The sequence below is a fragment of the Oryzias latipes genome, chromosome 9 (genome assembly GCF_053564925.1).
Source record: "Oryzias latipes strain Hd-rR chromosome 9, Olatipes_Hd-rR_3.1".
Taxonomy (NCBI): domain Eukaryota; kingdom Metazoa; phylum Chordata; class Actinopteri; order Beloniformes; family Adrianichthyidae; genus Oryzias; species Oryzias latipes.
The window spans coordinates 1,912,879-1,925,208 of record NC_136245.1 but is presented as its reverse complement, the minus strand read 5'-3'; the positions used below and the strand labels follow the sequence as shown (position 1 = coordinate 1,925,208).

General features: G+C 47.3%; 1 protein-coding gene across 1 annotated transcript in view; it reads left to right on the top strand.

Annotated features, from left to right (window-relative positions):
• The window catches only part of LOC101175573 (FHF complex subunit HOOK-interacting protein 2B-like), a 20,192-nt gene extending 7,862 nt beyond the window's left edge, over window positions 1-12,330 (top strand). The window contains exons 6-18 of the mRNA XM_023958866.2: window positions 199-318; window positions 388-552; window positions 2,635-2,834; window positions 4,705-4,795; window positions 5,912-5,988; window positions 6,172-6,328; window positions 6,407-6,567; window positions 6,636-6,779; window positions 7,596-7,686; window positions 9,685-9,822; window positions 9,900-10,040; window positions 10,115-10,215; window positions 11,517-12,330. Of these exons, the coding sequence (XP_023814634.1) occupies window positions 199-318; window positions 388-552; window positions 2,635-2,834; window positions 4,705-4,795; window positions 5,912-5,988; window positions 6,172-6,328; window positions 6,407-6,567; window positions 6,636-6,779; window positions 7,596-7,686; window positions 9,685-9,822; window positions 9,900-10,040; window positions 10,115-10,215; window positions 11,517-11,682 (1,752 nt within the window). The 3' untranslated portion in view covers window positions 11,683-12,330. The remainder of the gene's footprint in view (window positions 1-198; window positions 319-387; window positions 553-2,634; window positions 2,835-4,704; window positions 4,796-5,911; window positions 5,989-6,171; window positions 6,329-6,406; window positions 6,568-6,635; window positions 6,780-7,595; window positions 7,687-9,684; window positions 9,823-9,899; window positions 10,041-10,114; window positions 10,216-11,516) is intronic.

The following is a 12,330-nucleotide window of genomic DNA, read 5'->3' as shown; positions in this document are numbered from 1 at the left end:
AAAGTGAAGCAAAAAGGCTTCAGGATGAACCAAGGCCAAAATAACAAACAGAACCCCAAGTCCAAAACAAAATGGAGAAGAGAGCCAAGCTGCAATGGAGACTGGTTGCAGCCAAACCCCCTCCTCCCAGACTGGAGGTCCATGTGGTGCAGATTCCTGCCGTGGTCGCCTTGTCCCTGAGCTGCCCTCCTCTTACAGAAGCTGATCCGCCTCTGTGGGCTTCCTGGTTCCCTCACACAGAAGGAGGAAGCTCAGTTCCTATTTGCTGTCTGCTCGGCGGTCAGGAAGGATCTGGAGGTGCTCGGATACGTGCTGGAGGTCAGAAAGCGCTCCAGCCTTTGTGTTTCCGTACCTGCAGCGTCTGAGCCTCTCACACGTTTCCTTCAGCCTCCGGACCAGCAGCTCCGCACACCGGCGTCCAATCAAAACCCGGCGCCGCTCCTCCCCCAGTTGGCCGAGTCCAACCCTGTCCCACCAGCTGCCTGCCGGTCCAGTCCTGTGTTCCCAGAGAACGGTCTCATTTGGGCTCTGATGAAGCTGACCAGCAGTCAGGTCAGTTCCCTTTGTTAGCTGAAAGGAGCCGACCTTTGGGGTCGTTTGATCTAAAATTGATAGAATGTTGAGGAATGTTGTAAGCATTTAGAATTCGAATCAAAAGCAAAAAAAAAAGGTGAAAAATTCTCAAACTGAATCTGTTTGATGGATTTAATTTCATGAGAGAGATTTCAAAGTCACTCAAAGACGTTTCAGTCGCCAGTTTTAGGACAAAAAGCCTTCTGGAGGCGGAGCCAGCGAGACTCAAAGCCATTTACAGTGGTGGACAAAATAGTTGGTTCCCCTCAGTAAAAGAAAGAAAGTCCACAATGTTCACTGAAATGACTTGAAACGTTCAAAAGGAACAATAAATCAAAAATTTAGTGAAGATTAAATGAAATAGGGCTGGACAACACTGATGGTCCCCATAACTTCATATTTTGTTGCTCAACCTTTTGAGGCAATCACTGCAATGAAACGGTTTCTGTATTTGTCAATGAGCCTTCTGCACCTGCCCACAGGTATTCTGGCCCCCTCCCCATGAGCAAACTGCTCCAGATGTCTCAGGTTTGACGGGTGTCTTCTCCAAATGTTTCAGCTCCTTCCACTGATGTTCAATGGGATTCAGATCTGGGCTCATAGAATCCACTTCAGAATCGTCCAACGCTTTTCTCTGAGCCATTCTTGGGGGTTTCTGGCTGTGTGTTTTGGATGGTTGTCCTGTTGGAAGACCCATGACCTGCGACTGAGACCAAGCTTTCTGACACTAGGCAGCACATTTCTACCCAGAATGCCTTGATAATCTGGAGATTTCATTTTACCTTCACAACTTCCAGACCCCCTGTTCCAGATGCAGCAAAGCAGCCCCAAACCAGAACTGAGCCTCCTCCATGTTTCACAGTAGGGACAGTGTTCTTTTGGTCGGATGCTTCATTTCTGAGTCTACCAACATAGAGCTGATGTGTCTTACCAAAAAGCTCCAGTTTGGTCTCATCTGTCCAAAGGACATTCTCCCAGAATGCATTTTTGCAAATTCCAGTCTGTCTTTTTGATGATTTCCTTTCAACAGTGGTGTCCTCCTTGGTCGTCTCCCATGAAGTCCACTCTGGCTCAAACAACCACGAATGGTGCGATCTGACACTGATGTACCTTGATCTAGGAGTTCACCTTTAATGTCTTTGGAGGTTCTTCTGGGCTCTTTGGATACAGTTCCAACTATCCGTCTCCTCAATTTGTCATCAATGTTCCTCTTCCATCGTCCAGGGAGGTTGGCTACTGTCCCGTGGGTCTTAAACTTGTGAATAATATGTGCCACTGTGGTCACAGGAACTTCAAACTGCTTAGAGATGGTTTTATAGCCTTTACCTTTACCATGTTTGTCTATAACTGTGTTTCTGATGTCCTGGGACAATTCTCTCCTCTTTCTGTTGTCCATGTTCAGTGTGGTTCACTACTTTTCACCAAACAGCAACGTGACTATTTGTCTCCCTTTAAATAGACAGACTGACTGATTCTGGGTTTGAAAACAGCTGTGATGTCAATCAAAGGACATACCTGAGTTCATCATGACCCCCTGGGCAATTAGTTCTCAGTCTTTTATGGAGGAACCATCATTGTTGTCCAGCCCTATTTCAGTAGTTTGTTTAATTTTTTTTTTTATAATTCTGTTAATCAACAACTCAAAAGTAATGGCTGATTTTAATTATTTAATTTTCAATACATTGTAATTTATTGTTACTTTTAACGTTTCAAGTCATTTCAGTGAACATTGTGGACTTTCTTTCTTTAACTGAGGGGTACCAACTATTTTGTCCACCACTGTATTTAAAATCTATAGATTCACCAAATCAATGAATCAAGTCTTTTTGAAACAGAACCACATAATTTTTGTGTTTTTGATGCAAGTATTCCTGAAAGTCACTAATATAAAAAGTGTTTATCTTCGTCAAATAAATTACTAAAAATACGTTTAAAAATTGTGAAACAACTGGAGAAGTGATGGTGTGAATCCAAATGAAAGGAATGCCGTATTTGGCATCCGTGTCCGTTCTGCTCACACACGGCTTCCTGCCTGTTGAGGTGTTCACGCTGCTGTTTCAGAGGGCGTCGGTGCGCCTGAAGGCCCGCCAGAGTCTCCTGCTGCTGTCCGGCCTGCCGGGGGGGCCCTCCGCCGAGCTGCTGAGCGCAGACACGCAGCTGGCCGAGCTGCTGGCCGGGAGGCTGCAGGAGCTGCACGCCCTGCTGCCTGCAGACACGCTGGATGCTGCAGCGCTGCAGAGCTGGCCGCACACGCCCTGGAGGTACACGTGCACGTGCACGCCGCGGGACATGGAACGGGCTTCTGGAATATGAGAGCCTTTGATAGCAAACAATAAGCTCTGACGGGTGATGAGGATTTCTGCAGCAGTGTTTTAATATCCTCAAAGCATATTCAATAAGCACTTCATCCGTGTTACTTGGTAAATAATTAGCACAAATATTAATAACTTTAAATAGGTGATAAGAACCGGATTATGTGTGAAAAATAAAGTGACGTGAAACACGAGGCGTCGGATTCAAACTATTTGACAGTCGCGTTACATGACGTGTCACATGTGTGTGTATTGTATGTATTCACACAAATATTTCTGTTTAAGAGCAATTTTAAGTAATTAATGGTGTCATTTTGTTTGTGGGTCAATTCCTCCTAATTATTTAATGGGAATGATTTTGCTGTGAAAAGCCTCCAAAAAAGGTCAAAGTAAAGCAAAGAAAAATGGCTTTATGTAGTTTTTTATTACAACTGTCTTCTTTTTTTTCTATCCATAACAATTTGGGAAAACATAAAAAACCATCAGGTCCATACGGAGCCCCTAAAGGGCCATTGATAGAAAATAAATGGAGGAAAAAAAAAGTTAAAAAAAATTTTTGAAGTAAAAAAAAAAAGAAGAAAAAAAAACTAACTGGTGCGCACCAGTTAGTTTCAGGTGCGCACCAGTTAGTTTCAGGTGCGCACCAGTTAGTTTCAGGTGCGCACCAGTTGGTTTCAGGTGCGCACCAGTTAGTATCAGAAGATATCAGATAGTCGACTTGCTTGCTCATTGTGCACCAAGTAGCTACAGTTGTCTTTAGAATGGCTAAAGTTGAGGATACAGACCTTGTAAACTTTCTGAAAACACGAAATATTACTGACTATGTCTTAATGTCACCTGAAACTAATTGGTGCGCACCTGAAACTAACTGATGCGCACCTGAAACTAACTGGTGCGCACCAGTAATTTTTTTTCTTTTTTACTTAAAAAAAAATGTTTTACTCCCAAAAAATTTTTTTTTACTTCAAAAAAATTTTTTTTTCCTCCAGTTTTTTTTTTTTTTTCATCAATGGCCCTTTAGGGGCTCCGTAGGTCCAGAGTCTCTAATTCAAAATATAAAAAAAGAGGAAGAAGACTTCTGAGCAATCCAAAAAAATGACCTGGAACTTCTTAATAATCCTACAATTCCTGTGCTGATAGACTTTATATTCCACAGTTTATTATGACAACAAGACGGATAAAGAAAGGAGAGAAGACAGGAAGGAAGAGATGAGGAGACTATTGGGTTGTTTTTGGAAATACATTTTTCTTTATCATCTGGACAAAAACACGTGCTAGGAGGCTAACCTTCCCTCTGAAGTGATGCTCTGTCGTCACGACGATCACTTTCCTCAGAGAGGAAGTCATGTTACCATGACAACGTGACGCGCTGCCTTTAAAATAGTACGCTTTTTGTGATAAACGATTGAAACTTAAAAAGATAACGGGACTAAAGTCCGAATGACGGATTCAACATTCATATTTTTGTAAATGATCGTGGTACGAGGGGGCTCACGCCCTCCAGGTGTGCCTGATCAGACGTGAACACGTGGAAATAAGTTTAATGCTATTAAAAGATGTAAAATGTCTGTAACAGATTCATGGCGATTAATGCGATAATTTGACACCTCATTGTAATGCAGAGAAGATGATGCCAAGAAATACCGGAACCATTTTAAGAAGGACCGTCTCTAATAAACGTGATAGATATGTACAGTTTTGAAATCAGTTTTCACGCACACACACACACACACACCCACACACACACACACACACACACATCAACTGTTTGTACACATAGTTTCCATGGTGGTACGACTTTCTCTCTCTGTGTGTGCAGCGCAGACGACAAATCCGAGTGTGCAGACGACCTGCGCAGTTTCTTCATGTGGCTGGACTTCCTGGATCAGCTCACCTCAGAGGCTCCACAGGTAGAAACTGCTGCAGGTTTCCAGATGTTTCTATCTTAGCCGAGCTTCTTTTGGAGAGTCAGTGCGCATGTTCTGCAGCTCAAAGGCCCCACCGCTGTTTGCTGACTTTAGGGTCGGTGGGTTGATTCCCGACTCCCCGGTTTAGGTCAAGGCCGCATTTCCATCAGCCGTCTGCGCACGCCTCTTCTTTACGATGTTCCACTCGTCCTGGTTTGTTTCTGTTTATGCTTCAGTGCCGTCTCACCGTGGGACAAACGCAAACACCTGTGGCTGTTTTCAGGAGGGTGTTGTGGACCAGCGGTCCCCAACCCTGGGGCCGCAGCCCCGTACCGGTCCATGGGTCATTTGGTACCGGGCCGCACAGACAGAATAAAAAACTTACATGACTTCTGTTTTTATTTATTTTGGAATCTGAAAGATGTTTTATTTTGAAAAATTGCCCAATTCTCTGTTCCATACGTCTGTGTCACTCTTGACGCAGGCCAAGGCGCTCTTCTGGGTCACATGACAGGATACCGCTAAAATAAAACCCAAGAACTAGCAAAATGAGTAAAAAACAAACATCTGGAAAGTTTCTTGGCCAAAGTGGAAAAGAGCCAGGAGACAGAAGAGGAGCCTTCCACTTTAAATAAAGAAAGCTACATTTAACAGACAGTTCTTCTTTGTAGAACCATGAGTGTGGGGAGGGGGAGAGGAGGATGTACGATGTCATGCGTGTCAAAATAAAAGCTCAGAGTTCATCTTAAAGACCGGGCCGTGAAAACTTAGTCGACGTCATACCGGTCCGTGGCGTTCTAAAGGTTGGGGGCCGCCGTTGAAGATGACTTCCACCCAAACGTTTGATGTCTCCATTCGGGACAGCGAGGCGTCGGCTCGGCCTCTCCTCCATCTGTTGGTATTTTAACGACATTTTAATGATTTAAAGGTGAAGGACAAACAGTTAATCGGGGCTTTGAGAGCTGATCGGTTGATTTTCCGTCGTTCTGAGGCGTCTTCCTCCCACGCTGAGGCGTGGTAGTAGAACGGTGCGGGGACCTTTTCCGGGTTCGTCTCTGCAGAGATGCTGCAGGACGGCGTCCTCTCTGGATGTTTCTGTATCTCTGTGTGTGTTTACAGGTGCTGGCAGTGAAGGTGGCTCGGTGTTTTCATCAGGCGTGGCTCCTGAGCTCTCTTCATCCTCAGCTGATTCACACGTAAGTTGATCTTCATCATCATCGCCTCTAAGATCAGGCCGTGATTGTTCTGCTTTGTGAGGAGGCGCATTCACTCAAACACACGAGTGTACACGCACACGTGAAGTGGGGGGTTCAGTGCAGATCTGCTGTGGGGCACGCGGCCTGAAGGGGGCGGTACTCACGTGTGGGTGTGTGGTTCAGGTGTGAGCAGGTGGTCTTGGGCTCCACCGCCGTCCTCTGCGCCGTTGTCAGACTGCTTACGTCCTCGTCTCTGTTGGATCAGCTGGTCCACTTCCTGCTAAAGACCCCGCCTCTGATGCCTCTGCTGCTGCAGCGCTGCGACCACATCTCCGATCAGGTGAGAGCCGACAGGTGAACGTCACACCTGCAGGTTTGAGTGTCCAGCTAAAAGACCTGAACCCGCCTGTGTCCTCAGATTAGCATGACGTCTCTGTGTTTGGTGGAGGAACTCCTACAGAAGCCCCACAGGGACATTTTGGATGTTCTGGTGTTGAGTTTTCTGCAGAGTCGCTCCTACCTGTCGGTGGGTCAGGAGGACCGAGCCGTGGACGGCAGCGAGAGCGGCGAGGACAGCCAGTAAGTGCAGCAATGACTCCCCCTGAAATGGAGGAAGCTGGACCTGAAAGCTGTCCGCTGTCCTTCAGAGACCTGGAGGACGACCCCTTCTTCTCTGACACCCTATCGGACCCGCAGCTCCTCCCTCCTCCTCTTCCTGACTCCTGCACTGCTCCTCCTCCTCCTCCTCCTCCTCCTGCTGGACTGGGATCCACTGCAGACATTGTTAACAGGTGACTCCTTTCAACCATGATGATGATGATGATGATGATGATGATGATGAAGCAGCTGTGGTTACATGGATGTCAGGGGGACAGGCCTCTGTCAGTTCTGTCCCTCCTCCTGACTTCCTGCTCCCCTAGACGCAGGAGTGACCTCGTCTCACTCCTCCTTTTGCGCAGACGTCTCAGCAGGTCTGGGGTCAGAGGTCAGCTCCTCGTGGGGCAGACCTCCCCCCTGCTCCTCTTCATGCTCCTGCTGTAGTTTCTATTGGAGCTGTTTTCTCCGACAACAGAATCTGCTCCTCCGACCTGGAGAGGGCGCCACAGACGGGTCAGAACATGCAATAATGAGACGACGGGTGTGTCCAAATTGGAGGGTGGCGTCCTTCAACAGCCGCTGGGGGCCGGATGTTTAACGGCTGTGAATTTGGACGAGTCCAGCTGTTACATCTGCGAATGTCCTGTTGCCTAGCAACCGTGAGTTCCGAACAGAGAGGACGTGAATTTGATCCAACTTTTAATCTTGTAAGTGTAATTATTTTCAACTCCGGGTCCCGCTTCACACTTTGGTTGCAATGCATCTTGGGATATGGATACATAGAAATCGGGGGAAAAGGAGGCCGTATCCTTTGGCCGCATTCGAAGGAGTCGCTGAATTCGGACAGCACTTGTGGCAGCGCTGTGACGTAAGCAACCTTGGAATGCAGCCCAGGACGAACGCAGCCCTCCAAATTGGACCCACCCACTGCCTTCCAAAGTCATGTGACCACAGCTGCTGGCGAGGACGGCCGGGCGTGTCCTGAAGCCTGACTCTGCTTGTGTTTGTAGTTTCCTGTGTCTGGTTCCTGTCCAGGTCCGATCGTCCCAGCTGCTGCAGGAGGGAGGCTACGAGTCCTACGTCCACGACGCACACACACTGGTCAGAGCGTGTACACGCACACACACACACACACACACGTCTGTTACCACGGGGATGGCTGGTCCATAGGGGACTTGGGTCATTTTAATGCTGGTTCTGATCTGAGAAAAAGTCCACATAAAACTTTCATCTTTTGTCAGCGCAGTGATGTCATGACCTCACATCACTCTCCTCCGTAAAAAACAAACCAAAAAAAGAGAACAAAAGCCTGCAGACCCCACAGAGGCTCACTAAGACATGGCCCTGAACCCCCACCTTGCCAACGCTGACCCTTTTGTCTTTGATTCTGTCAATAGAAACGTGTTCATAAAGACAAAGTTCTGCACATATAGACCACAATGCATTGCATCTGAACAATTTTTGCAAAGAAAATGTATATAAATGTAATTTTTTAAGAAACCATCAACGTTTTTATCTTCAGAAGACAGTGGACTCATAAATAATGGTCGTAAAACGCTCACATCAATTAGATTTTAACTTTGTGAAATCGCATCCATTTAATGTCCTTTTACGCGTCTCCTCAGATCAGAAACATGTTCAGCAGGTCGCAAACTTTATTTGAAAGAATCTTCATTCTCTTTCTCTGGATTAAACTCAGACTTTGTGATGAAGATCCAGCCGTCAGAGTTGATGCTACCGACCGGACTCTAATTTTAGCTGAGTCAGACTTTTAAGGTGTGATGTAAAAATAAAGAAAAATGAAAGGACGCAGTTATTTTCTAAATATAAAAATAAACGTGACTCCACCGTGTCTGCAACGTTATTATCTGCGTGTTTGAAAACATTCAAAGTCTGGCAGAGCAGCTTCTGGTTTCTGAGACAAAATAAATCCGTATTTGATGAAAACTCCTGGTTTTGTCTGGAAACAGCAGCTTTGTGTTTCTTAAGTCGAAGTCTTTTCTTCAGTTTCCTCGTTGACTCATTTCTCCCCAAACATGTTTTATTGTTTGGATTTCTTTAGATTTTTAGCCTTCTAACTTAGCAGTCCTAGCAGCTGATCAAAGTCATGTGACGCGTCAAGACAGGCGGATGTGGGGAACAGAATCCAGTAGTTTTCCAAAATAAAACTTCCTTTGTTATCAAAAAATAAACAAAAAAATAAACAAAAAAAAGAAGGAAATGCAGAAAGGTACTAGAAAGAAATATCTTGCAGCTCCAGCAAATGCAATTTGCTCCACTTCCTGTTTACCTGCACGTTTGCACAGGCAGCAGGTGAACGATCCAACTGTCCCTCATGTTCAACAGAAACCCTTTACTTGAAAAGTATAAACGCTCAGAAGTTAACGACGGTTATCGCAGACTGTCAAAAGCCCATCCAACCACCGGGCGGCTGACCGGTACCGGTCCATGGGTCATTTGGTACCGGGCCGCACAGACAGAATAAAAAACTTACATGACTTCTGTTTTATTTATTTTGGAATCTGAAAGATGTTTTATTTTGAAAAATTGCCAGATTCTCTGTTCCATCCGTCTGTGTCACTCTTGACGCAGGCCAAGGCGCTCTTCTGGGTCACATGACAGGATACCGCTAAAATAAAACCCAGAAACTAGCAAAATAAGAAAAAAAAAACATCTGGAAAGTTTCTTGGCCAAAGTGGAAAAGAGCCAGGAGACAGAAGAGGAGCCTTCCACTTTAAAAAAAAGAAAGCTACATTTAACAGACAGTTCTTCTTCGTAGTGCCATGAATGTGGGGAGGGGAGAGGAGGATGTACGATGTCATGCGTGTCAAAATAAAAGCTCAGGGCACGTCTTGTCACGTCTCTGTTCCTCCTCCATGGTAACGTCGCTACAGTAATCGTCCGCCGCATCTTAAAGTCCCGTTAGTAAAAACGTAGTATGACGTCGTACCGGTCTGCGCCGTTAAAACGGTTGGGGACCACTGATCTAGACGATACCATTGATGCGATGGCGGACTTGCACGTTTCAGACGTGAACACGGCGTCTGCCAGGTGGGCGTAGCAGCAGAGCAGGTGTGCTAAGGCTGTGGGTCTTCTCAGGTGACCCAGTGTCAGACTCTGTCCCTGTCCTGGGACTGGCCACAAGCCCTTCCCTGCCCTTCAGGAGAGGAGGCCCACTTCTTTGAAGGCCCACTGTTGAAGGTCCTGTTCGACCGGCTGGGACGCATTCTGGAGCAGGTACCCTAACCTCTACAACTGCTGAACTGAGCTCACGCCGTTCACCTGCCTGCAGCGACTCACCTGTGTGTTTGCAGCCGTACGAGCTGAACCTGCAGCTGACGGCGGTTCTGTCCAGACTGTCGGCCTACAGCCATCCTCTGCTGCACGAATACCTGCTGGACCCGTACATCCCCCTGTCTCCCTGCTCCAGGTCGCTGTTCTCTGTCCTCATCAGGGTGAGTCACCTTGACGGCTGATCTGAGAGCAGTCAGACGTCTGGGTCAGGCTGATCCCGCTGTCTGTCCGTCAGGTGATGGGTGAGATGATGCAGAGGATCCAGAAGATTCCAGACCTGCCAGACCGACTGTTGAACACCAGGAGAGACCTGCTGGGAATGAGCCACAACAATGGGTACCTGTCTACCTGCCTGCCTGCCTGCCTGCCTGCCTGTCTGTCTGTCTGTCTGTTCAAATCAAACTTTATTTAAATAGCACCTTTCCTATAAAAGTGTAACACAAATTGCTTTACATTAAAACAAAACACAATAAATAATATGACAGCATGCACAAAAATTAAAATAGAGCCCCCCTCCCTGTACGTACACACTTCCCATCCCATAATTGATGGGGAAAGACAATGAGAAATAGGAAAGAGGCACAAAAACTAGATGTTTGTAATTGGAAACGCAAATAATATTTGGAACCTCCCTCTCTGTGAATAGCTGCATAACCAGCCAGATGCAGCATCACAGGCGGGGGCCAGCCTCACCATGGGAGGGGGACAGCCTCACCACAAACGGGGGCCAGCCTCGCCATGGGTGGGGGACAGCCTCACTATAGGCGGGTGGACAGCCTCGCCATGGGAGGGGGCCAACCCCACTATATGCTGGGGACAGCCTCACTATGGGTGGGGGCCAGCCCCACTATAGGCAGGGGACAGCCTCACTATAGGCGGGTGGACAGCCTCGCCATGGGAGGGGGACAGCCTCACCACAAACGGGGGCCAGCCTCGCCATGGGTGGGGGACAGCCTCACTATAGGCGGGTGGACAGCCTCGCCATGGGAGGGGGACAGCCTCACCACAAACGGGGGCCAGCCTCGCCATGGGTGGGGGCCAACCCCACTATATGCTGGGGACAGCCTCACTATGGGTGGGGGCCAGCCCCACTATAGGCAGGGGACAGCCTCACATCACAAATCAATCCTGAAGCATACGGGGGGCCAATGCAGGGATTTTAAAATTGAGGTGAAGTGAGCCCGCATTCTGGTCTTGTTGAGAACTCGAGTTCTGGAGAAGCTAAAGGTTCTTAATGTTAGTTTTTGGAAGACCGGCTAGCAGGGCGCTACAATAATCAATTTACTGATGATAAAGGATGCATTAGCATCTCCGTGTTAGCAAGACAGAGTAGTGGGCGGACCCTAGCTAGATTTCTAGGATGATAAAAAGCAGTTTTGACCACATATTTTATATAAGGGATAAAAGTTATCTTAGAGTTGAACAACACCCAGGTTTCTGACTGTTTCTGGATGACTTCATGATGGTTCCTTCAGCTTCAGGTTAGGTCTGTTCTGTCTGTATTTTCTGAGCCGATAGGCCTTCAACGAGTAATATGGCATTGATGAAGATGATCAGATAAGCTCAGAGATGTTTGGTGAGACAGACAGGTGACCTGTGTGCTCTGCCTGACCCCTCCCCTGTGGGCGTGTCCCCAGACAGGAACACCTGACGTTGCTCAAAGGGATCATTGTCCTGGAAGAGTTCTGTAAGGAGCTGGCCGCCATAGCCTTCGTCAAGCTCCCTGTGGAGAAGGACTTACCTGCTTCTCCTGGATGTGGCTCTGATCGACCTCAGGTAGAAACCTCTACCGATACCCCCTGATCAGGTGGCAGGACGCACATCTCCACCCTGAAGGTATGACAACAGCCACACCTAAATAAACCCAGCGTGGGTTTCTGTTCCCACACGCCTGCCGGTTCCTGCTGCATCACTCCTGATTCAGCGGATGATCTCATCAAGACGCATCTAAATCCTGGAACTGTTGTTCCTCCGAACCCAAAACCTTCAGCAGGTTCTTATAGGCTGAACAGAACCAGGATCAACAGCAGAACGGGAGGGACTTCCAGCTCCGGGTTTGTCGGTTCTTCCATACTGACAGACGTTTACTGTTGGATGAGGCCAACCAGATCAGTCCTCAGAGCAGAATCCACCTCTTCATTCTCAAAGAAATGATCAAATATGGAAGCAGAGAAGAACTCCGGCCAGAACCTGAGTCCCACTGGAACCTGGATTGACCCTGATCCGGTATCTGCACCATCTGGAAAACGAATGTTTTAGCCTGTTAGGGATATTTATTTAAAGTAAGAGAATTTTACATATGATGTGGAGGAGCTGAGATCGATGGCGTGTTGTGTTGATGTTTGTCACGTCCACCAGAACGGTGAGCTCCGATGTGTCGGACGTGCAGCTCTGGCCGCGAGAGATTTTTGTTTCCAAGATGTGTCAACAATAAAAACTAGACAAATTAAA